We start from the raw sequence: 24,990 nt of genomic DNA on the forward strand, positions 1-24,990 counted from the left end.
CTATATATGTCTATTACGTCCAATTGTTTTAGTTTTTCATTTAGCTCCCCTATTTCCTTGTTGATTTTCTGTCTGGATGATCTGTCCATTGATGTGAGTGGGGTGTTGAGGTCCCCTACTATTATTATGTTGTTTTTAACATCTTCCTTTAGGTCTGTTAATAGTTGCTTTATGAATCTTGGTGCTCCTGTGTTGGGTGCATAGATATTTATAAGCGTTATTTCTTCTTGATGAAGTGTCCCTTTGATCATTATATATTGTCCCTCTGTGTCTCTCTTTACCTGTCTTATTTTGAAATCCACTTGGTCTGATATAAGAATTGCAACACCTGCCTTTTTTTCCTTGCTATTTGCTTGAAGTATTGTCCTCCACCCCTTCACCCTGAGTCTGTGTTTGTCCTTGGGGCGGAGGTGTGTTTCCTGGAGGCAACAAATTGTTGGATGTTGTTCTTTAATCCATTTTGCCACTCTGTGTCTTTTTATTGGAGAGTTCAATCCATTTACATTGAGAGTGATTACTGATGCATGTGGACTTAATGCTGTTAATCTGTCGCTCATTATCTTGTTTTCCTGCGTTTCTTTTCCTGTTTGCTTTAAACTACCCATTTAATACTGCAATTTCTTATGTTGGGTTTCTTAGATTTTTCCTTATTTATGATTTGTGACTCTGTTCTGTACTTTATTTTAGTGTCTACCTTGAAGTTTGTATTTAGAATCTCGTGTATAATATAGTCTATTCTCTGGTGGTCTCTTAAACTTGACCAATACTGATTTAGACCCTTTGCTCTTCCCCTCCTAAATAATTATTTTCATTTCTTATTCCAACTCGTGTAATGAATTTGTAGTTAGAGTGCTAAGATCGTCCTTGTTTTGGTAGTTTCCTTACGTTTACCCTAATGCTATAATTGAATACTTGCTATCCTGTTCTGGTTCTATCCATCGGTCTCCCTAGTCTGTGGATTGTGTCCCCTTTCTCCCTTTTTTCTTTTTTCAGGTATGAGAGCCTTCTTGAGGATTTCTTGTAATGGAGGGCTTTTGGTTACAAATTCCCTTAACTTTTGTTTGTCTGGAAAAGATTTAATGTCTCCCTCATATCTGAAGGAAATTCTTGCTGGATAGAGTATTCTTGGCTGAAGATTTTTATCCTTTAAGGCTTTGAATATTTCACTCCATTCTCTCCTAGCTTGTAGGGTTTCTGTAGAGAAATCTGCTGACAGTCTGATAGGGGTTCCTTTATAGGTTATTCTCTTTTTTTTTTCTTACTTCCCTGAGTATTTTTTCCTTATCTTTCCTTTTTGCCAATTTTACTACTATGTACCTTGGGTAGCTCTTTTTACATTGACAAATCTAGGAGATCTAAAACCCTCCTCTACACACATTTCTCCGTCGATCCCTAGATTTGGGAAGTTCTCTTCAATAATTTCGTTAAGTACACTTTCTGCTCCATTTTCCTTTTCCATATTCTTGGGAATTCCTATGATCCTTATGTTCTTACTCCTCATTGAATCCATTATCTCTTGGAGATTTTCCTCATTTTTTTAAATTCTTAGTTCTCTTTCTTCCTCTTTCTGGAGCCATTCAGCCTCTCTATCTTCAATTATGTTAATTTGCTCTTCTATGGTATCTACACGGGCATTCAGGGAATCCGTATTCTGTTTTATCTGGTCCATTGTGTTTTTCATCTCAAGTAATTCTGTTTGATTCTTCTTTATGATTTCAAACTCTTTTGTGAAGTAACTCCAGAACTCAGCTTGTTTCTCTATCTTTCTCTCTACCTCATTGAGTTTTTTGATTATAGCTGCTCTGAATTCATTATCACTTAGTTTACCTAATTCCAAGTCCTCAGGACTTAATTCTATGTTTTTATTGTTTTCCTTCTGGTCTGGGGCTTTTATAAATTGCTGGACAGTAGAGGAGGGGTTTTTTCGCATGGTGGTAGAGTTCGGTTGCAGTTACAGCCTGTCGCCACTAGATGGGGGTTGAGAGCAGTGTGTTATGAGTTCTCCGCCTTGGGGCAAGATGGCTGCGCCCACTGGCTTTGCTGGGGGGGAGGGGCTGTTCCTCCCCCCCCCCCCCCCCCCCAGTCTGGGTTCAGATCAGTTCTGTTCTCTGGTCTCCCAAGGCCCTTGATTTATGGGGTCCCTGCGGATGGAAGCTTCCCCGCCCCCCCCCCCCCCCCCCACCGGCAGCGGATTTCCACTGAATCAGCGGCAGGAGTCCTGGATGATCCCCCGGTCGCGCAGCCCCTCCCCCGCTCCTTCCCGACCCGCACCGCAGCAATTGCAGACTCTGGGGGAGGGAGCGATGTTCTCTCCTACCGTTCCAGCACCTCCGAAGGTGTAAAGCTAGGTTTATGATCTCCGCCTTCTTGGTATTGTAGGTCTCTAACGAGCTGGCATTATGTTTATTCTCTGAAATTCAGTTCTTCCAATTTTTTGTTGTATTTTGGAGGGGAGAGAATCCCGGGTCAGCTCACCCTGCCATTTTGCTCCGCCCCTTCTCCCCCAGAATGTTCTTATGACTAATTAATCTCCAAAGTTTCCCAAGGAGGGAGAGGAGGAAATAATAGAGGAAAGATATAGAAAGGTTTACATTTACAGGTTAGTGGAGAGAGAGCATCTGAAGAGTGTTAGAAATCTCTACCACCAATTGTTAACATTTTGCCAAATTCATTCATTCATTCATTCTCTCCTCCCACCCACGTGCAGTATTATCTAGTTGAAGAGTATATAGATATTCATTGCCTTACTTTATCAAGTGTTTTGTAGGTATGAATATTTTAAAATAAAAATTGGAGTAAAATGCCATCCTTCTCCACACCCTGTCTCTGTTTACTCCTATTCCTCAATTCTACATTGAACCACCTTTTCTTGGTAACACACTTTCTCTCACCTTTGGCCTTTTGCATATATTGTTCCCTCTGCCTGGCCTTCTTCCTTCACACACAGCCTTTGCCTGAATAACTCCCAGAAGTCTTCTGTGACCACCCAGCCCTGCTCAAGTCTAGGTTAACAGTCCTACATATGTTCCCTTTATTGGGATTGTCTTTATTGTTGCCCTTGTCATATAATATTATATGTGCTATAATATTATAGTGCTTAATATTATAATATTAAGGATGCTGGTAATAAAAGCCAGAATATGCTATGAAAGTAAGAGAGTCTCTTTTCTTGTTTTTCAGATTTTAGGCATTTTCCTCATATCTAGGGTCCACCAATTTTAAATCTACAGCCCCTTACTCAATTCTGCACCTTTCCTTTTATATAAAATTATGTAGGTACAACCCAGGCTGCAACTTCACCCTTTACCAGCAGAAACTACTCTCTAATGAATGATGTACTCCAGAATGAAAATTCCTCAAGTGAAATGCACGAGATTAGGTAAGGTCAGTTATTTTCTAACTTAGCAAATCTTTAGATGTATAATTCTTATATTAACACAAAGGCTATTATTTCAGTTGTATGAAATATGTGGGCAGTAAACAAAGACTGGAAGGGCATGCACAGACATGGTAATTATTATTAGGGTGATAGATTTGGGAGTAATTTTTTTGTCTCTATAAATTAAGAATTGTCTTTAATTTTTAGAGTATGTACATACCCAAGTTCTTTTTGCACATTAAGGAAAGCTGAGGGTCATCTATTTTGAGTCCTAATAGATTCTTGGATATTTAACCCACTAGTTGATTACCTCTTTCCCTCTGTCTTCCCATCTCCCACCAAGAACATCTCCTTCTCATCTCCTCTTAAGAACATGCATAGAACTCTGCCAGAATCATTGGCTCAAACCACAGCATCATGCCACAGCGACGGGGAAAGACTTGTTCCTCTATTTCTCAACTCTGTCACTGTTCTGTTGTGAATCAGCCCTAATGAATTCTGGCTTTTCCCCTCCTGAAGCAAATAACTTTGTTTAGGAAAGGTCAGACTTGTATCCCCACCATGCTTCAAAGAGGTGGTTCTTAGATCAAAAATCAAAATGAAACCGGAGGCATGGACTGGCCCGGTGGCACAGCAGTTAAGTGCACACGTTCCTCTTTGGCGGCCCGGGGTTCGCCAGTTCAAATCCCGGGTGTGGACATGGCACCGCTTGGCACACCATGCTGTGGCAGGTGTCCCACATATAAAGTAGAGGAAGATGGGCACGGATGTTAGCTCAGGGCCAGTCTTCCTCAGCAAAAAGAGGAGGATTGGCAGCAGATGTTAGCTCAGAGCTAATCTTCCTCAAAAAAGAAAAAAAGGAAAGAAAGAAACTGGAGGCAAGGAGATTAGTTTGGAGGTTGGGCAGTTATTCACTTGAGAGAAGATGCTCAATTAAGTCAGGAACAATAAGAATGAAGAGAAATAGATCGATTATGGAGTCATTTGGCAGTAAAGTTGACAAGAATTGATGACCAATTAATTAGGACTTGTTAGGGGTCAAAGAGGACTCTGAGAGCTCCAGCTTGGGTGACTTAAGTAAATCCTACAACTGACAAAATGTGTTTGTTTTGGATATGTTTAGAATGAGGTAACTTTAGCTGGAGGGGCCTGGTCAGTAGCTGGGAACATGTCTGGATCAGGAGTGAGTGATGAAAGCTGGAGATAAAAATTTAGAATCATCAGGTTTTTTTGGTAACTACCAAAAATGTGTGTGATCTTTTGGTTAAAGTGAACTTCTTCCTTTACATCTGCTCCATAATATGTGTTTGAGACATTTTTACTCTTTCCGTGCTGTTAATGATAGGATTCCGGACCACCATTTGCCTAGGGAGCAACTGAGTACCTGAAGCAGAGAGAAAGCTCAAAGGGAAAGACTTGATCATTTAGTGAACTCAGAATATATCTGTGCTCTAGGAATAAGAGACTAGGCTGGTCTTCAAAGGACAAAGAAGAACCTAGAGATCCACTTTCACAGCCCTTTCTGGCATGTAACTCCAGAGGGGTTTTTTTGGTTTATTTTAAAATCACTAGCTGGACCCTAATGCAAATGTGAGCAGAGTCCTGCAGCCCTCTTCTTTCCACTCCTGGGAGCTGGCTCAGTGTGGCCACACCCATGTGAATGCTCTTAAAGAAAGTTGGTTACCCTTTGTGCTGCCATTTCAACTGACCAGTAGTCCAATGACATTTATGTGGTGAGGATTACCTGACCCTCTCTACAATGGCTGGTAGTTAGCTAGTGCGACTATTCTTTTTCCTTCACTGAGCGGGTACACATCTGGAGGGCCCTGGAAACCCTTTGGGAGATCAGCCTAATACTAGCTCCTAAGCACTGGGGGATCCCCTTTCTAACAAGACCATTTCCTCGATTGGGGGCTTCCGTAGCATCATAGTTACCTATTCTTCTTTTCCTACAAATGCATAAAGCATTACTATGGGGAAGGGTCATTCTCTACTGTAATGGGGGCAGGAGACCACGCTCTATGTGAATGTTTGCCCTGCTGAGTGCAGTGCAGCTATGCCCAGTCTAAGCATACCACTGTAACAAGAGCTCAAAGGATTGCCGTGCTCCTTCAAATCTGCTTGGAAGTTTTTACCCAAATAAGCCCCCTTTTATGTAGATTATGTAGTGCTAGGGGTAAGTGTGTTTGTGTCCCTTTTGCGTGACTTTGGCCAACACACAGATGTTTTCAGTCTTTAAGGACTGCAAGAAGGATTTTAGTGAGAAGGAAAGAAAAAAGAAAACAACTATTTCCTATCCTGAGAGCCCTAGGGCAGAAAAGATTGTAACCTATCTCTAGCCCAAAGGCAGCCTTAGTATTTGGCAATTTAGTGTAGTCACATGGAGCCAAATTGCCTCTATCACTCACTTCTTCTCCTTTGAAGATTAGACGCACACTAGCTTTATTTTTCATCTTTTCATACTCTACGGTCTTTTGTAACATTTAAAATAGTAACCTGTGGTTTGAGGAGGCCATTAGCCAATTCATTTCCCTTAACAGCACCCACCTGCTGAGCCATTGTGCTCTAGTCTTCTAGCGTCCTCTGACCCGGTTTGAATCAGTAGCTATCTGGACAAGGCTTTCTGTTGTGTCCCAACTGTTCAAACATTAAACATTTATTCTTGGTCAAATAGGGGGGAAAAAAGCGAAATTGTTCATATCTTTCCTGTTAGAGTTGCCTTGATATTCATTTGCCCTGCCCAACACATTTACTTCGTAATAGCTAATTTTTATTAGTTCCTTCATATATTCCAGTGTTATGGACTGAATTGTGTCCCCAAAAATTCATATTTTGAAGTCCCAACCCCCAGTATTCCTCAGAATGTGACTGTAATTGGAGATAGGGCCTGTAAAGAGGTAATGAACGTTAAATGAGGTCATTTGGTGGCCCTAATCCAACATGACTGGTGTCCTTATAAGAAGAGGGGGACACCAGGGATGCAAGTGCACAGAGGAAAGGCCGTGTGAGGACAGAGCTAGAAGGCGGCTGTCTGCAAGCCAAGAGAAGAGGCCTCAGGAGAACCAAAGCTGCTGTCACTTTGATCTTGGGTTTCTGGCCCCCATTTCTGTTGTTTAAGCCGCCACCCAATCTATGGTATTTTGTTATGTCAGTCCTAGTAAACTAAAACAGTCAGGAATGTCATAACTGCTTTTTATGAATTGATCTCTTTAATAGTCTCAGTTAGCAAATGAGGCAGGTACCAATGAGACAGGGACTCCCAATATAATTTTTGCACACAGCACAAACTCTGTTCAGAGGATGCTCAGGTACTCTGGCTCATAAATGGGTGAGGTGGGGAGAGGAATTAAATGGAGCCAAGCACTTTCCTGACACGTGTCTAACTGATGGTGCTCCTGATGCTGTCTAACTGTGCCTACTCCTCGTTCATTTTGTTAAGGGAGAATGGTAATGCCCTGCTTTACACCACAGCAAATTCTTACAAGGGTTTATTTATGGAACTGATAAGTCCCTTCTGATCATTCACTGTTCACTTCTAATTTTTTCTTCTATTTTGGTCTCCTTCTTACCCTTCTCTAGGAAATAGCTGGGTAAATATATTTGCATATAACTATCTTTTTCCTTTCCTATATATACTAGTTAAAATTGTGGATCTCAGAGATTATCAAGTTTAGAAACAGACACAAGTATATATAAGAAAATACAATATAATAAAATATTTTAAGAAGTCGTTGGGGGTAAGGATGAGTTAATTAATAAATAGTATTGGAGAATCACTTGAAAAGACAATAGATTACCTTACCCTACCTCACAGATTATACCAAAAATTAATTTCAGATGGAGTAAAGATTTAAATGTTAAAAAAGAAACACGGAAGTATTAAAATATAAACTTGAATATTTTTATATAATCTAGGGGGGAAGAAGGCATTTCTAAACATAAGTACTAAAAGAAGGAACAAAAATGGAAAAAACTGATAGATTTGGTAAGAGCAGTGTGGTTGGTCATGGCAGAGTGGAGAGGACCATCTGTGATCCAGTGCTCAACATTAGTGGATTCAAGGAAGAATTTATAGTAATTAAATCTGTTCTTTCCAGGTATACTTGAGGACAAATAACAAGGAATGCATAAGCTGGCCTCAGGAGACATTTTGGATCATCTGGTAAAGGCTTCACCTCAGCAGATTACAACCATCTTCTAAAGTCTTGGAGATAGTCCCCAAGGAACTTGTTGGGAACACAACAAGGTGGTGCCTTAGAGGGAGTGAGGAGGAGGCTTGCAGTTTCACTGCCAGCCCCTTTGTGAGTCAGGGGAGGGCTCTGGCGGAAGATGTGCAAGTGGGGAAGCCGTGCAGTCTCCTCCAAGGAGAGGGGCCATCCTCAGATGGCTGAAGTTCATGAGCAACCAAGTTGAAAGTCGCCAAAGAATGTTCATGTTTTAATACATATAATAACACGATAGCCAATGTTTATGTAACGTTTTAAATTTTTTATAGGACTTTTACACACAACCGTGCTCTTTCAGAAATAGTATGGGTTATGATGATAGATTTGAGTTTGAATTCTGGTTCAACCTATTGGCTATGTGATCTTAGGTAAGTTACTTAACCTCAGGACCTGTTTTCTCCTCTGTTTTCACCACCTCAGCAGTGGTACTCTGGTCAAGGTGATACCCACTTATGGGATAAGGATTGAGTGAGACAAATCCCTAGTATGACATTTGACACATGGGAAGCACTTGATTTCCTTTCCTTCTCTAAATATGGTTATTTGCATCAGTGGACCTCAAACTTCCACGATAGTTACTTGTTTATAAAGGTAACATTTTCTCTTCATCTATGTTTCATGTTACACAGTGGTTCTTAACTCCAGCAATGGGGGTGGAGGTAGTGATGTCTATGTTGTTAAAAAGCACCTGCACCTCTCTACTCCCTCACTGAGAATCACTGGTCTACACTTTGGTACCCTAAGTATCTCTCGCTAGTTTCATATTTTTGTTTGGTATTTTTCATTCAGCTTGATTTCAGTGAAGTAAGGATTTGCCTCCATAGGAGGGCGATACATTAAGCTAATGAAAAAGATAGTTGATAAATTACCTTCTCATGTGTAGCTAGATGCCAGGGGGCATTTTTTTCTTGGGGTGAAGTATTAATGGAAAGAATGGTGGAAAGACTGAGGTTACTCAGGGCCTACTGGAGGGTCAGTTGGGCCATATGGGAGAAAATGGAAAAAAGGGACGGTGAGAGGAACTGAAGACAATTGTTTTTTTCATAGATCCTCATTTGGTAGTCTGTGACTTGGCTTCTTCTGGAGTACCTACTGCCTCGCAATAGAAACTGTTCTCTTTATGCTGTGCCTCTGTCACACTTCCAGTCTCACCTACCCTGGATAGGAGACCTGGACCCAGTGCTTGAGTCATATATGGCTACCTGAGCCGACTCATCAAAGTCATATTAAGTTCCTTAAGGTCTTGGAATTTTATTTGTCAAAATGTAAATAGTTCTCCCTATAATGATACGTGTATGGTTGCAAATAAAATTTGGTAACTGCAAATATGGAAGGCAAAGAGAAAGGAAATTGTCTCGGTCTACTATGACCCACTCACAGGCTAGATTAACTTAGCATCACTTTTGACTTGTTCTAAAGAAGGGCCGTAGGACCAAGTTATCCATAAAGTTCTTATTGGAAGTATTTAAAGTTTTGGGTAAGGGACCTCAAAATTGAAATTACTAAGGATACTTCTTAAGCCAGGCAGAGAGATTTGAACTGAAGAGATAAGACAGAGCTGAAGGTCAAGTTATGACTTTGAGAAAAGACAGGCGTATCATTACCTGGGAGAGCCATGCCTTTCAAATAGACACAGAGGCTCCTGTAGTTGTAACTACAGACCTCCCTTCCAGGCTCTGACTTAACTGCTTTGGCCCAGCAGACACCATCAGTAAACAAACCCTCTTGGGAGTATCTGCTTGACCCTCTTTTATAAAAATAAACTTCCAAGGGCTGCCTGGGCCCCTGTCCTTATTTTGTCATCATCTTCAAGGGAGTCTGGGTACACAGTAATGAAGAGCAATAGACAAGACTGCGTGTGATTTTGTGCTAAACTGCATATATAGACAAGATAAGAGAATAAAATCCTGGTGCATAAGACCACTCAGAGACGGCTTCCTGGGGAAAGAAGAATTTTTGCTTCAGGGTAGGTAGAATTTAAAGAAAGACAAAAGAGAGCATAGCCCAGGTTCTGTTTTATGTGACTGTTAATTTTCACTCATGGCTCCCATACTGAAACTCATGGAGATGATGGATGAGAAAGAGGATATAAGACAAGGTTAGAAGAAGCAAGGAGCTCAGGCACATAGTAAGACAGTCTGAATTAGAGCAGCCAGTTGAACATGTGGAGACTTCACCGGCTGGAGGGAGATTGAGAATTACAAGTTTCAGTAGAACCAAAGCACACCACATATACCCTCAGGCAGAAGCCTTATTATGCAATAATGACCCCGTACACGCCCCATTTCCCAATTAACAATGCACAGATTGAGGTCACTGTGCACTTAAAACAAATCTTCATACAACCTGGGTAGAGCTGGTAGCCAACACTTTACCTTGAAGTTTGATTTGTGCGTTTCCTCAGATATTTAATACTTCTGAAATGTTTTAGCCTTTGACATCTAGATTTGAGCTTCCCAAATGTTTGTAGTGTACATTATATTCTGGTCCTTGCACTTCAGCTGATATGATGCATCTGTTGTCTAATGCGTCTGCTGTGCGCTCATGGACAAGGCCAAAGAATTAATCTGGGTTGGGAGTGTTTATGCTTTCACAGTTTGCTTTCTCAGTTTTGTTCATCATTGTTCTCTTCTTGTAAAAGGCCTATTGGGACCAAGCTGGGAATGCAGCCGAGAACCCCTGGGAATTTGCCCATTGGCAATTAAGTTTTCTATAGATTTTATCCCTGTGCCAAGTACCAGTGTGGTTTTTGGCAAGTTGTATAACCTGGGGATAGCCGATTACCCACACTTCACCCTGAGCCTCTGCGTCTTCATCTGAAAAGTGAAAGGACTAGGAAAGATGATTTTGAGGTTCTTCCACCTCTAAGATTTGAGAATTTGATAATTCCTGAGTAATAAAAGTCAGATTTTTTTGACACTAGAGCAATGAGTTTGTCCACTTATACGTATGGTCCCACATTTATCTGCCTCAAGCTCACTGTCACCACTTATTTTTCCAGATGGAGACATGCAAGGCTGGTAAAGCCTAGTGGAGTTTACTTAAGAAACTAGACCCAGCCACTGGGCCCATGCTCACCGGCTCCCATCATTCACTTCCATTCATTTATCCATTCATTCAACAAACATTTATTGAGGGCCTATTATGTGCTAGGTACTAATCTTTAGAACTTCATCTATGGCTTTTTATTCATCTTGCCTTATAGTCACTTTCTTTGACAAATCAGGCACACAACAGTATAGGAAATGTGTATTTAATCATTCTCTTGAACTGTCAGAACTCTAAAATCAAGCTTTCTATAACAAAATGTAATATAGTCATGGTAGGTCCAAAGTGACAGGGAGGCAGTGGTCAACCGTGAAAAGTGTGGAAAGGAGGCTGGAAACAGTATTTTTTCTATCAAAGCTTCATTCCTCAGGGCCTTGTTTTAAAGCTTCCTTGCCCCTGCTTTCAGAAGTCTCTTTGTTTTCAAGGAAGGTTCATGTTTTTGTTGCCTTAATTTGAATTTTGACTAGGCAGGGTCCTGAGATCAAAATTCAGAGAGAACTTGAGATGGATCTCAGGCGGCTCTCTCATGGAACTTGATTTGTAGAGTAGAATGCAGGGAAAGAAACTTAGAAGCTCAACCTGCTGATAATCCCATCAGGAATTCCTGGTTGCCCGAAAGGGTTCTGGCTCTCTGTGCTGAGGCAGCAGCCAGAGACAGCCTAATGGCTATTTTTAGGAAGCAAACAAGTTTGTTTGCTCTCCTCCTTTTAGTTCTTTTTCTCCTCTACATCAGTGTTTGTTAATCTCAGCACAATTGACATTTGGGGCTGGATAATTCTTTGTTGTAGTGGATGTCCTGTATATTATAGGATGTTGAGCAGCATCCCTGGGTTCTATCCACTAGACGCCAGTAGCACCACTCCCCTCAAGGTGTGACAACTAAAATTGTCTCCAAGCATTTCCAGATGTCCCCTGGAGGGTGTGCAAAATCACTCCGGTTGAGTCCCACTGCTCTAGATGCTGTTGAAAGCTGAGGTCATCACTGTCCATGCAGGATAGAAAATAGAAGCCTCAAACCTTGTGATGACATAATGCCACATACAGTCAAGATGAGAGGTCCTTTCCTAGACCATTCAAGGATGAACATCGTCTGAGAGATAAAAATGGCATTGTTTTAAAAAGGAAGTGCTCAGATAATTTAGATAAACAGTGTCACTTAACTACATTTTTTACATTAAAATTATAATCATTTTCCACATTTCTTTAGCATTTGTCAGGTGGTAGGAGATGCCAGGCCACTGTTGGAAGCATCATAATCATAATGAAAAGTGAATCATTTGACCCATCACTAAAATGCAGCCACCTCTGAATTGTGAAGTGGCAACTGATTAGCAGCTTCTTACTGTATCCACTACAGTTTAATCTGTGAATTATAAAACATGGTTATATTGCAATCGGAACTTACTAGGAACTTCCTCAGAGCAGCATTATAGCAATATAACTAAAGATTCAGAGTCAAGGGAGACGCGGTATCCCATCCTCTCACTCCCTGCATGGGGATGGGTAAGGGAGGTCCCTGAGAAATGGGGGTGCACGTGTCTCCACATGCCTTTTACTTAGCAGTCTCAACACACTTCTCTGGTTCAGATGAATTCTTTTCTCAACTTTTAATATATGTCTTTGAAGGTGTATTTATCTTGCTCATATTGGAGTCTTCTGTGGGTTGCTTTTGGCTTCTTTTTGCTTCTTGATCTTACTTGTTCACTCAAGACTTCTAGACATGAATTCATTTCCCCCCAGAAATATAAAACTAGGTCATATCTTGTGGTGAAATAGTTCTTTAGATCCCTGGGATTCTGAAAATAACAGCAATAAGATACCATTACAACCATTCAGCAAACATTTGTTGAGAACTGGAAGCCCCCTGCCACTGCATGAGTGTATCTCTTGTTCAGAAATGGACTTGTTTGCCTGTATTTTCATGACACTCTATCAAGGCCACATGGTACCTTGGGTTTTTGGGGGAAAGGAGATGGTTTGAGTCTGTCCCTAAAGGAAGAGATCATTCTCAGAGCAAACAGACGAGATCAGCACGTTCAGAGTGGTGTGGCTGTAGACTCTGAGAGCAAACAGGAACTGAGAGATGCTCAAGGGATAATTTCCTCAGTTTCCTCCAGTGACAACCATTGAGGTTGGAAATGATGGGAACTGGCAGGTTTCCTTAGTAGAAAACCTATTTGTGCGCTGCACAGTAGTGAGTGTTTGGAGAACAGGAGAAAGAATGAAAAGCAGATCAACAGATCTTTGCCTGCCCTTGAGGACTGAACAATCTAGGAATGGAATATATGTGCCTTAGAGAATATAAGATATCATAAATTATACATGCATGCCAAGGGGATGTGAAATGAAAGGACCATCAGGAAAGGGGGTGTAGGCTAGGAAGCACTTTATTGAAATGGGTGAAGGAAGTGTGAATCTGAATTGCCATGGGGTAGAGGAGATTTCCAGGAAGGGGCAGTGAGAGAGGGAGCAAGGCCAGAGAACAGTAGTAGGCAGCTGAGGGAAGAAGGAAGCTCAGGGAGAGAAACTGTTAGAGAGCTGTGACTGCACAGCAGAGGATTTTACCTCTGATACGGTAGTGTCCAGAGAGTCACTTTAGGTTCCAGAGCAAAGGGATGCTGTGGTGAAAATAGTGTTTGAGTCATTTTATTCTGGCACCTTGTTTCCCGTCGCCTGAAGCGGGGAGAGGAAGGAGCAAGCACAAGGTTTTAGAACTAGTCTGGGTGTGAGATGATGAAGGCTGGATTAGGGTCAATCTGAGGCAACACAGGAAGGTGCTGGAGGGCTTGGTAACAAAATGACGTGAAGGACTGAGGGGACAAAAATAGCTCTAAGGTTGTGAGCTTGGAGGCATGGTGGTGATGTCACTGAGTCTTGATGTGGTAGATACTTCACGAATAGCAGTGAAATCCAGAGTAACTGGAGAGGGCTAAGCAGCAATTTCTCTTCAATAAGATATTTTTGCCTTCATGGATGACTCAGTCAATGGAAAGGTGTTTGCATTTACACAAATATTTAAATTGCATAGAGTTGTTTTTCCTATAAGTCTGTCAAGGAGGTCTGTAGGCTTTGTTAACAAATGCTTACCTTTCACAATGCCAGTGGAAATAGTGCCAACTGCCCTGGCGTTAATAAGTGTTTCTCTCTGAGGCTGATGCTAGAGGCTGCTTGACTCTTGTTAGGAACACCAGCACACACAGAATGGATTCCCCCACACCATTTGTGACTCATCTCACCTGTTGTACCGGTGACTTTGCATGTTTCTGTATGGCCAAGGCTTATTATTTTAGCATCAGGTGAGGGGAGAGAGGCAGGAGTGCCCAGGTGATGGCATAGAAGGAAGAGACACCCAGGGAGGCCTTTGAGGTCAGCAGCTGTAGGTGACTCCGCCTTTTAATCTCAGAGTCTGTAAGGGGTGACAAAGAAGTTCAGGGTCATAGAGGAAAAGCTGGATGTCATCTTTATATGGCTGGTTAGCAAACAAAAGTAGCTGAAATACAGAGCAAGTTGTTCCTAATGCAACTTGTACCCCAATTTGGGGGCAATATTGTACCCCATTCTCTACCTTATTGTCACTGGCTTAAAAGCAGAGCTGTCCCTTCCTTCAAAGAAAGTTCTATTCTGTGGAACTTCCACTCCAGTGAGCACTCAGCCAGATGAAAAACCACACGAATAAAGAGATTGTTATTGCTTACCAAATAAAGAATAGGCTAAACCAACAGTCACGGCCACTCCTTGGTTTCAGACACATTTTTACCCCCAGGCAATGACCTTTATATGTTCTGTGTCATTCATTTTCATCACACCACTACAAAGTGATGAGAAAGCATTGTTCTCATTTTGAAGTAGAGAAAGGTAGAAGTGAGGGAGTGAAATTACTCTTCTTTTACTCTGTTTTCTCCCTAGGCAATCCAGTCTCAATTCGTTTCAGCTCTGACACTTACTAGTTGTGTGACTTTAGGCAAGTTGCTGGATCTATACATGCCTCAGTTTCTTCCTTTATGAAACAGAGCTAAAATAATGATGATCTACATCATAGGGTTCTTATGAGGATTAATGAGTCAATACATGTAAAGCGCTTAGAACGGTGCCTGGCACAATAGTAAGCACTCAATAAGTATTAGCTATAAAAACAACAGTAACCTCACTCAAGCCTAATAAGCATTACTTCCATTAACCTGATCATTTCCAACGCCACCTCCTTAGCCTGAACTCTGTCCTGAGTTCCACATCTGGATTTACAGTTGCTACTGTGTATGTCAGTTAAAAACATAATTATTCAATACATATTTTTGAGCACCTACCGTTGGGGTTCAAAGGACTCCAATAAATAACACCTTGTTCCTCAGCTGGGTTCTCAGCCAATTAAAGAGTAAGACAAAAAGAGTGAGGCAACTGGAAGACCAAAATATCACCTTCATTACTGATAAATCTGATAATAAAGGATGAAACTTTGTCTGCAGGCAAGTGGGCTGCAGCCCAGACTTTGACAGGCAGCACCAGACTGGGGCAGGCTTCCTCCTGCAAGGGCAAGATTTTATCCCTGGAAAACTGATGGCTCTGAGGGGCAGAGTAGAATGTATGCTTCCTGAGGGTTAGCTAGAGAGAAAAGGAAAAAGAAGGAGCTGAGCTACTTATGTTCAGCTTCTCCTAATAAACTCATCAATCAGATGAATCAACCCTCCTTTTCTGGGGAGGAGTGAAAGAGGGGAGAAGCAAGAGGCTAGAATGGTTGCACTGGTGGGGCTTCCTTGTGGAAGGAAATATGTGGAGTAGAGATGAAGCATTCTCCCCAAAACTTATTGTATGCTGGGCAATGTGCTAAGCATTGGACATCTCTTCCTAGGTACACAGTGGACACTTTCAACTCAGCATCTCTAAAACTCTCATCTTCTTTCCAAACATGTTGCTTCTCCTATGATTTCGTTTTTTTGTTGATAGCATTACTAACCTCCTAAACAACCTGGGTAGACATATCAGACCCATTTTGACTTGTTCTTTCTCTTGTCCTTCATGTTTGTGTCACCAAGTCCTGTAAATTATTTTCTTCATTAACTTCTGATTCTTTCCCCTTTCCTTCCCATTGCCATTGCCCCAGTTAAGGCCTTCATAATTTCTCCACTGGACCATTGACATAGGTTCCTGACTTCATACCTTCCTATTCTATCAAAACTATTCTTCTCCTTCAAAACCCAGCTTGAACTCTGCCTCATCTACTGAGTCACTGCAGTCATAATTAACAACTGTTCCCCTAGGCACCATATCTACACTGTGATTAACTTCTCTTATGACAATTGTGCTATTCATCTCAGCATTTCATGGGACTTAAAATTTGCTTTGTACCTGTTTGGCACATAATAGATACTTGTTGAATGAATGACCTAAATTAGCAGTATTGTCATAGAACACAGGATATAAACCACATGGCCTCATAAAATTGTTTTAAAATGTGTATTGAGTACCTACCTATCTGTGTATGGCAAGAAGGAATTATGTTATTTTATAAATTTTGAGCTATGTCTTGCTGCCAAAAGTTGTATTTAGTCCTAGTACTGATAAATGGAACACTTGTTCTCATGTATCCAATAAGCATGTATGGAAAAAGAATCTGCTCAATGAATAAAAGATGTACTCAAATTCTGTGGTTTGTTCAGTTATTGTGCCTTCTATTAGAAGGCATTATTTATACTGGGAGCTTTTTATTGAGATCTGAACTGAGATACTGTTGTTAACACCTATTGTTTTAAATGCCAATGCTTCCTTCCCCCTTTCTCTTCCGAGAAAGCCTTCCATCAGGTACCACCTCATTAGTCTAGGTGTGGGCAACTGACCCAACTTGAGCATGCCTGCGAATGTACGAAAGGAGTGAGGGATTGAGGTTCAGTCTGGTTACTCCCTTGAGTGAAAGAGACTTTTAAAGCTAGGAGTTGTTGGTAACCACATCCTGCCCTGTAGACTGAAACAACAGAGAGTAAATTAGAGAGTAAAGAGAGAATAAAGAAGAAATGAGAGACAGAGAATACCAATGGAATTTAAGTTCCTGGTTTCAGCTGTTCGTGAATCCAAATTGCACTTTCTGTCCTTGTTTCCACAAGACATCCTAGTACCCTTTTAATAAATTCCCCTTTTTGCTCAGGCTTACTTGAGTTGGTTTTCTGTTGCAGGTAACTAAGATTATTCTAACCAGTACAGTCACCGTTTGTTCCTCAGGATGGCGGAAGAACTCTCTCTTTATATATGTATAATTTTTTTTATTAGATAACTTTTTTTTATTGTGGTAAAAAAATACCATAAAATTTATCATCTTAATCGTTTTTAAGTGTCTAGTTCAGTAGTGTTAAGTATATCCACATTGTTGTGAAACAGAGCTCCAAAACTTTCCCATCTTGCAAATCTGAAACTCTATACTCATTAGACAATAACTCCCCTTCCTTCTCCCTCCCCACTAGCTGCTGGTAACCAGCATTCTACTTTCTGTTTCTATGAACTTGACTACTTTAGATACCTCACATAACTGGAATCATATAGTATTTGTCTTTCTCTGACTAACATTTCACTTAGCATAATATCCTGAAAATTCATCCATGTAAAAAGATTTCCTTCCTTTTTAAGGCTCAATAATATTCCACTGTATATATATATACTGCATTTTGTTTATCCATTCATCTATTCATAGACATTTTGGGTTGCTTCCACCTTTTGGCTATTGTGAATAATGTTGCTATGAACATGGTGTGTATATATCAATTTGAGACACTGCTTTCAATTCTTTGGGGTATGTACACAGACACAGAATTGCTGGATCATATGGTTGTTCTATTTGTAATTTTTTGAGGAACTTCTATACTGTTTTTCCATAGCAGTTGCATCATTTTACAATTCACCAACGTGCACAAGGGTTTCAGTTTCTCCACATCCTCACCAACACTTTATTTATTTATTTTTGATCATAGCCATCCTAATGGGTGTGAGGTGATATTGTGTATTTGATGTGGATTTGATTTGCATTTCTCTGATGATTAGTGATGTTGAGCATCTTTTCATATGCTTGTTGGCTGTTTGTATATCTTCTTTGGGGAAATGTCTATTCAATGCATTTGCCCATATTTTAACTGGGTTATTTGATTATTTTGTTGTTGAGTTGTAGGAGTTCTTTATGTACTCTGAATATAAACCTCTTATCAGATAAATGATTTGCAAATATTTTCTCCTGTGCCATTGACTTTTTTTTTTTTAAAGATTTTATTTTTTCCTTTTTCTCCCCAAAGCCCCCCGGTACATAGTTGTATATTCTTTGTTGTGGGTCCTTCTAGTTGTGGCATGTGGGACGCCGCCTCAGCGTGGTTTGATGAGCAGTGCCATGTCCGCGCCCAGGATTCGAACCAACGAAACACTGGGCCGCCTGCAGCAGAGTGCGCGAACTTAACCACTCGGCCACAGGGCCAGCCCCCCATTGACTTTTAATATATATAACTTTAAATAAAAAAATAAGCTGATGAAAATATGATTTATTGAGTTAAATTCAGCAAACATTTATAGTGTACTTACAATACGCAAGGTCTTCTGCTTGGCACTAGACTTTATTTAAGACAGCAGTTTTCCTGACATACTCCTTTCTCTACAGTTTGAATTCAGTTTAGCCCTGGGAGGTATGGTCTTAAAAGTCATAATTCAGTCTGTGCATTTTCTTGACACTAGCTCAACCATAGGTTGTGTATCCACTAAAGCACTGCAGGGAGACTAGGGTGCCAGTTCAATCTAGAGCTTTCAGATTGATCATGGGCCAGTATTAGTGGGATCTTGAGCCAGTCCCAGAAGGCTTGAATAAGACTAAATCAGACTCGTAAGACCTTTAGTCTTCAGATTGAAAAACTTCTCAAAGGCAGGCTAGAACCAAACCAGTTTTGGAGGGCTTGAGATTTAGATCATGACCTGAATATATCAAAGATGTCAAATAATTGTGGCTTCCCCACTGCTCCACCAAAGCAGTCCTCCTGAGTAAGGCTCAGAATCGTAAGCACTGCTTTCCAGGCAACCACTGCCTATCAATGAGAAGGCATACAAAATGAAGCCTGATTGCCGTCTTTGACCTATGTGCCAAAAACATTGTTTTGTGTTAGTCTTCTTCTTACGTACTATAGTCCCAGCTGGAATTGTCATCAAGGTCTCAAGGACTCTAGAGCTTTCTGTACCCTGGTACATAATATATCTGTTAAAGAAATTAGATTTTAATTTAGATTTGATTCTCCCCCCAATAAATCCATACAAAAAAGGTGGAGGAACTCACCTGTCACTTTGATATCCCCCGTGGCTTTGGCAATGTTGTTCTCAATCATACAGGAGTATGTGTTGTTGATTGTGACATTGTAGAGTACAGACACAACCTTCATGGTCACATTCTCAGAGTTCAGCTCAAAGCTGGTGTTGGAGACTTCTGAGAAGTTGGCTCCCTGGTCAACCTGGGACGCCCAGACGACTGTAGGCTGGGGGAACCATCGGGGAGCCTCACAACGTAAGCTCTCTGAGCTGGCATTATATTCCACATTCACTTCTGGGATGCTGAAGGCTGCAGAGTTGAAGGTTAAAAGGGGCAGATGTCAAGGTCAGACAGATAAGGCAACATAAAGGCAACATAAGGCAACTTTGAAGTGCTAGGTCTTAAAAACAGTCATTTCCACCATTGAACTGACTCAGTACTTGTCCAGTGGGCTGTCCGTGTATGGTCCATTGTAATGTAGATGCAAATAATGATTTGCCGTAGTATTGCTATACATCACAATCCTTTGACCAATATCACAAACTCTAAGAACTTAAGTTCTAGGTATAATTGTTAAAACAGATAAATTTCTCCAAGGAAGAGGAGTTCCAGTGATCACAAAAACGTTTATCCCTTAGGGAAATTGAGCATTTTCCCAGGCACCTGTGAAGCCTCCTGGATTTTATGTATTTTTCTGCCTGGAGGATAAAGTCAGGGGGCGGGGAACAGAGAAGGAAGAGACAAACGGCATTCACCTGTCACCCACAGAAATTCCATACCCAGGCCTTGTTATCATGGGGATTTGGAGTTTTCTTGGGTGGAGATGGTCCAGCCCTGGTATTCAGGGATAGAGACCGGCATTTGTTTTCTCCTAAAACAGTTCTTACTGGAGAGGTCACTGCATTTTGAAAGACTAGCTTCCTTCTCTATCTAGGTAGAGGGTCACTTGTGGAAAAATGTTAAGGCCCGGAATTTTGACTATAAAATGCTTATTATGCCAAAATGGTAAGATACAATTGATTAATTTATTTAGCATCTTCCTTTTCCTGGGACGATGCTGGTGCTGAGTGAGTGGTGAAAGGAAAGCCCTTGCCTTGCCCTTAAAGAGCCTGTTGTCTAGCAGAGGAGGTGAGATGACGTGAGAAACTGAGTGTACCTCACAATGAACCACCATCTATTGAAGGTGTACCCTCTGCCAGGTACCAAATTCCTGACATTATTTCATTTGATCCTCACAGTAGTCCTAGGGATATCTGTTGCTATCTCCATTTTTAAAAATAAGCTTTTAATTTTGGAATAATTTTAGATTTACAGAAAAGTTGCAGAGATGGTATGGAGTGTTCTTGTATACTCCTTACCCGGTCTCCCCTAATGTCAGTGTCCGAAATAACCATGGTGCATTTATCAAAATTGAAAAACTGTCATTGGTACGTTACTATTAACTAAAAGACAGACTTTATTTGTATTTCATCAATTTTTCCACTAATGTCCTTTTTCTGTCCTAGGATCCCATCCAGAATACTACATTGCATTTATTTGTTATATCTTCTTGGGTTCCTCTGCTCTGTGATGGTTTCTCAATCTTTCCATGTTTTTCATGACCTTGATGGTTTTGAGGAGTAATGGTCAGGTATTTTGTAGGATGCCCCTCTGTTGGAATTTGTCTGATGTTTTTCTCACGATTAGACTGAGATTATGGGTTTTGGAGAGGATGAAGACCATAGGAGGTAAAGTGCCCTGCACAGCCCATCACATCAGAGAGTGCATGCTATCAGCATGACTTCCATCACCTGGCTGAGGCACTGCTTGCCAGGTTTCTTTGGAGCTGGACTCACTAAGTCTAACACACCCTGAGTGTGGTGGTGATGGGGGAGTAACCTCTACCTCTTGGAGGGGGAGGACCTAAATACATCTGTAAAGATTTGTTTCATCTCCCTTATATTTATGTAAGTATGGACTCATGTGTATTTATTTTATACTTAGAGTTATAATTTAATACTATATTGTTTATTTTTTTATTCAAATTGTTCCAGCTATTGGAATCCCTTTCAGTGGGCTCCAGTGTCCCCTTGACATGACCCTATTAATTCCCATTTTAAGATGAAGAAACTGACACTCAGCAAGGGTGCCTTGCCCAGGCCATCTACTTGCCCAAGTCTGGCTCTAGATCTAAGCTTCAAACCATTACATACACATGTTATGAGGTGTCCAAGAAAGGCCTGTGCAGACTAGCTTTGGCTAGGAGGCCTCAGGATACTTTCTGCCTGTCCTTCAAGCTCTTCTCAATGGCGGCCAAATTCTCCACGGGGTCTTTCCCATCCCTTCCCCTCCCTATGTATTTGGATGTGGTATCTTTCTTCCCCTGAATTCTGAAGTCACTCTATTGTCATGTTAAATTGAGTTGGTAAGGAAGGGTGAATTTCATTGGGGGAGAATCAGTGAGTTTATAGGACAATATTGTTTTGGTAAATTCCCTTTGAACTTCTCTTAAAATGTGTCCCGTTGTCATGAGTTCCTGGAAGTACTGATTTCAGACTTGGGCTCGGGCCTACTTAGCATAGAAGAGTCTCAGAACAGATTACAGCTTTCTCTTACTAGCAATACCAGAGGCTACCATAAAAGAGACTATGTTTATTTTGGCAAAATATTTCAAGGAACATACCTGAAAATTCAGAAGAGGCTAGTGTCCAGAACAAAAGATTTTAAGACCTAATATTATACATGGTGGGCTACCTTCGGAGCTGGTGTGGGTCTAGGACAGCAAGGATGGCTGCTAGCAGAATTTGGAGGGCCTTTGTGTGATACTGGTCCCTCATGAGCATAAGCTGATGTTTCATCAGCAATCCATGCCTTTAGCCTCAAATATCTTTTGGCACTTTCCTTCCCTCCCTTCAAAAGTAACTCACCTCCAGTTTTATACTCAAGGTTAGCATTCCCCTTGCCTTTAGAAGTGATGATGTAGCATTTGTAGGTGCCAGCATCTGTGAGTTGCACGTTTTTTAGCCTCAAAGAGGCATTGCCGACAATCACCTGGTCAGCAAACACTGCTGTCCGGCCTCTGAACATTTCATCTTGGTCTGACAGGTCATCTTTGCCTTCTTTGAACTCATGGACCAAGCCCACAGCACCTTCCTTCAGCCACTGTATCACAATATCAGAAAGTTTGATGTCTGGTTCAAAAGTGCAGCTCAGGATTCCATCCTCTCCAATGTTCCCAGCTGAGGTGAGGGTAGTGACTGTGATAAAGTGTTTGCCTGCAATTCAGGAAGCAAGGGTCAGCTCCAAGGGAAGCTCTGGAACTTCGACAACCAAACCCTCCATTACTAGAAGCCAAACAGAGACTTCTGTAATAAATTAGAAATATATAAGAATAGGAGAGGCATAAAAAAAGAAGACACAAGAAGAATAAAAAGAACAGGAAGACAATAGTTTTAATATCTACAGCAGATCTGCCATACATGATAGCTTTTTGAAACCAATCAACCCAAATCGTCTTATTTATTTATTTTTATTATTTTTTTTGTGAGGAAGATTGGCCATGAGCTAACATCTGTTTCCAATCTTCCTCTTTTTGCTTGAGGAAGATTGTTGCTGAGCTAACATCCATGTCAATCTTCCTGTGTTTTATGTGGGATGTTGCCACCACAGCATGGCTTGACAAGCAGTGCTAGGTCTGCACCTGGAATCCGAACCCGCGAGCCCCTGAAGCAGAGCACGTGAACTTAACCACTATGCCACCAGGCCAGCCCCAAGCAACCCAAATCTTGAGGGGCAGCAAGAGGAGAACATATTGGATATGAGGATGAGAATTCAAGTCCTGGCTTTGTCACTTAATAGTCATGTAACCTCTCTGGATCTCAGAAAAATGGAGGTCATGATATCTGTCTTACCTAACTTAAAGGGTTCCTGTGAAGATCAAATCAAATGGATGGAGACTTGGTTTACAAACTGTTATTACACATTGTATAATATATTGTTATTCTTAGTTAACCAGAAATGGCACAGAGTGAAAGCTCATGTTAAATAAATGTGGCTAGTAATTCTAAAGAATGTTAAATTCTAAAGTGCTGTCACTTTTACTTTCATCTCCATTTGAACGATGAGGAAACCAAGGCGTAGAGAAGATAAGTGGCTTGGTGAACGTTATAGTGCTAGCTATGGCATAACAAAGAATGGTACTTAATTAAATTGATTTTTGGCCCAAGATAGAAGCCACTCCCTCCTCTGCAAGCATGCAACCAGTAGAAATACTAATTATGGTGCCAGCCATGTCCACTGCCTCTTCCCCACCTGCCCGACAGACAGCCCACTCAGTCTGTGAAGGATTGGCCAGCTGTTCCTTCTGCACTGGAGGTCGCTGACTGGGGACACCTGTAGGGCTGATTTAATTAACTGAATCTTCTTGAGAAGGTCCTTCTGTGGCTTGGATGTAAGGATAAGGTGAGGATGGTTTTTTGAGCCCAAGAGGAGAGTGGAGCCGACGCAGAGAAGTGTGGAGGAGAGACTATGAGAGAGAAAAATGAGAAGAGCGCTCTATCGCCAGGGCTGCTTTAGACCCCAAGAGTTCTCAGGTCTAGTTCCTGTTCCGATCTCTGAATATCCTTTAAGCAAACACCTTATTTTAAAGTGGCCTGCACAAACCTCTGTTTCTTACAGCCAAAAAAGTCCAACTTGATGGGTGCTGAGCACTTCTCAGCTTCCCTGTCGGTATTCCTGCCTCTCATCCTTACGTCCATCCGATCTATTTCACATGTATTAATCTTACAGGTAGACCTTAAAGTACAATCTAAACATGTCAGTTTTCTAATTACTAGTCTTCCATCGCTCCCAAGGGCTGTGGAGTAAAGTTGAGACTAACCAGCATGGCCTTCAAAGCTAAATACTGCATGGCACTTAAGAAATGGTCCATGGATATCAGCTCTTATTGATACCTGTTCAGCCTTATTTCCCACGAACCTTTCATAGTCTATACTATCTATATATATCAAGTGATTTGTCGATTTTCTGCTTTCAACAGAAAAATATATAAGCAAAGCATACATGCTATTTTTCAAATATAAGAGGTAAACATTATGAACATAAGGATATCCTTGGCGTCTCACTTCTTCCAGCCTATAAGGGGTTGGAATTATCTAATTGGCTCCTAGGCCTTTATAAAGTAGATGAAAGTAATTGATGAGGGACAAAACTGGAGCAGCTAAGGTAGATGGATTTATGTTAGAAAGAACAGAGAGCTACTGATGGAGGAAAAATTATAGGTAAAAAAAAGAGGCAGAGAAAACAAAATCCTGTGCGTAGGCTGGGTTGGGAGGCTGGGTTTTGGAGGTTTTGGAGTGGGGAGGAGAGAGACTTTGGAGCAGCTGCCATGCATGGCCATTCTTGTGGGAGATTTGGGAGAGAAATTATGAAAGAGGATAGTGTAAAATTTTGCCATGTAATATGAATGCAACAAACCGCATCCCCTGCCTTGGCATTTTCTTGAACACTGCTTTAAAGATTTAATTTGCTTTTCAATTATTTTTACTGCACAGACCGATATCCAAGACATTCCAGGCTAGAGCTGGTTATACAATCATACTATGCATCTTCACACCCCTGTTCATCTTGCACCCACAATTTATAGTTCCCTCCTCTCTTTTATCACCAGTTATCCAAATTCTACTTATATGCAAGGCTGTTTAGATGGCAGCCCTCACATGAAACCCCCTTTTGATCTGCCAAGACAAAATTAATAGCTTCTCTCTTTACTCTCCCTTAACACTTTCCTTTGCCTTTATTACAGTTATTATAGCAGCTGTCTCCCTCTGCCTTGTCTCTCGTCTATCTCTGGCACTAATTTGTAAGCTTTCCTAGGGCAGAAACTGTCTTAAGCATATTTGCTTAAGTCCTATAATGCTGTGTTGGTTAATTTTGTGTGTCAACTTGACCAGGCCACAGGGTGCCCAGACATTCAGCCAAGCATTCTGGGTGTGTCTGTGAGGATGTTTCTAGATGAGATTAGTATTCAAAAATCAGTAAACAGAGTAAAGCAGATCACCCTCCCTAATGTGAGTGGGCCTCAGCCAATCAATTGAAGGCCT

General features: G+C 41.1%; 1 protein-coding gene and 1 long non-coding RNA gene across 5 annotated transcripts in view; one reads left to right on the forward strand and one right to left on the reverse strand.

The window, feature by feature from the left end:
* The window catches only part of LOC106835701 (uncharacterized), a 24,922-nt gene extending 15,338 nt beyond the window's left edge, over positions 1 to 9,584 (forward strand). Inside the window, exons 3-4 of one of the 2 annotated variants that reach the window (XR_006514872.2) lie at positions 3,277 to 3,379; positions 7,477 to 9,584. This is a non-coding gene — a long non-coding RNA (uncharacterized lncRNA). Of the gene's footprint in view, positions 1 to 3,276; positions 3,385 to 7,476 lie in introns of both variants that reach the window. The other variant, XR_011494937.1, reaches the window with a different exon arrangement.
* A 1,257-nt stretch (positions 9,585 to 10,841) lies between these two features.
* Positions 10,842 to 24,990, reverse strand: part of VTCN1 (V-set domain containing T cell activation inhibitor 1) — a 56,132-nt gene continuing 41,983 nt past the window's right edge. Inside the window, exons 3-6 of one of the 3 annotated variants that reach the window (XM_014848269.3) lie at positions 21,817 to 22,164; positions 18,941 to 19,219; positions 13,890 to 14,059; positions 10,842 to 11,743 (exon numbers count right to left, since the gene is read on the reverse strand). In XM_014848269.3, coding sequence (XP_014703755.2) covers positions 13,935 to 14,059; positions 18,941 to 19,219; positions 21,817 to 22,164 — 752 coding nt within the window. In that variant the 3' untranslated portion in view covers positions 10,842 to 11,743; positions 13,890 to 13,934. Of the gene's footprint in view, positions 12,450 to 13,740; positions 14,060 to 18,940; positions 19,220 to 21,816; positions 22,165 to 24,990 lie in introns of those variants that run through there. The other 2 variants (XM_014848268.3, XM_014848267.3) reach the window with 2 other exon arrangements.

The sequence above is a fragment of the Equus asinus genome, chromosome 16 (genome assembly GCF_041296235.1).
Source record: "Equus asinus isolate D_3611 breed Donkey chromosome 16, EquAss-T2T_v2, whole genome shotgun sequence".
In the NCBI taxonomy this organism is placed as follows: Eukaryota; Metazoa; Chordata; class Mammalia; order Perissodactyla; family Equidae; genus Equus; species Equus asinus.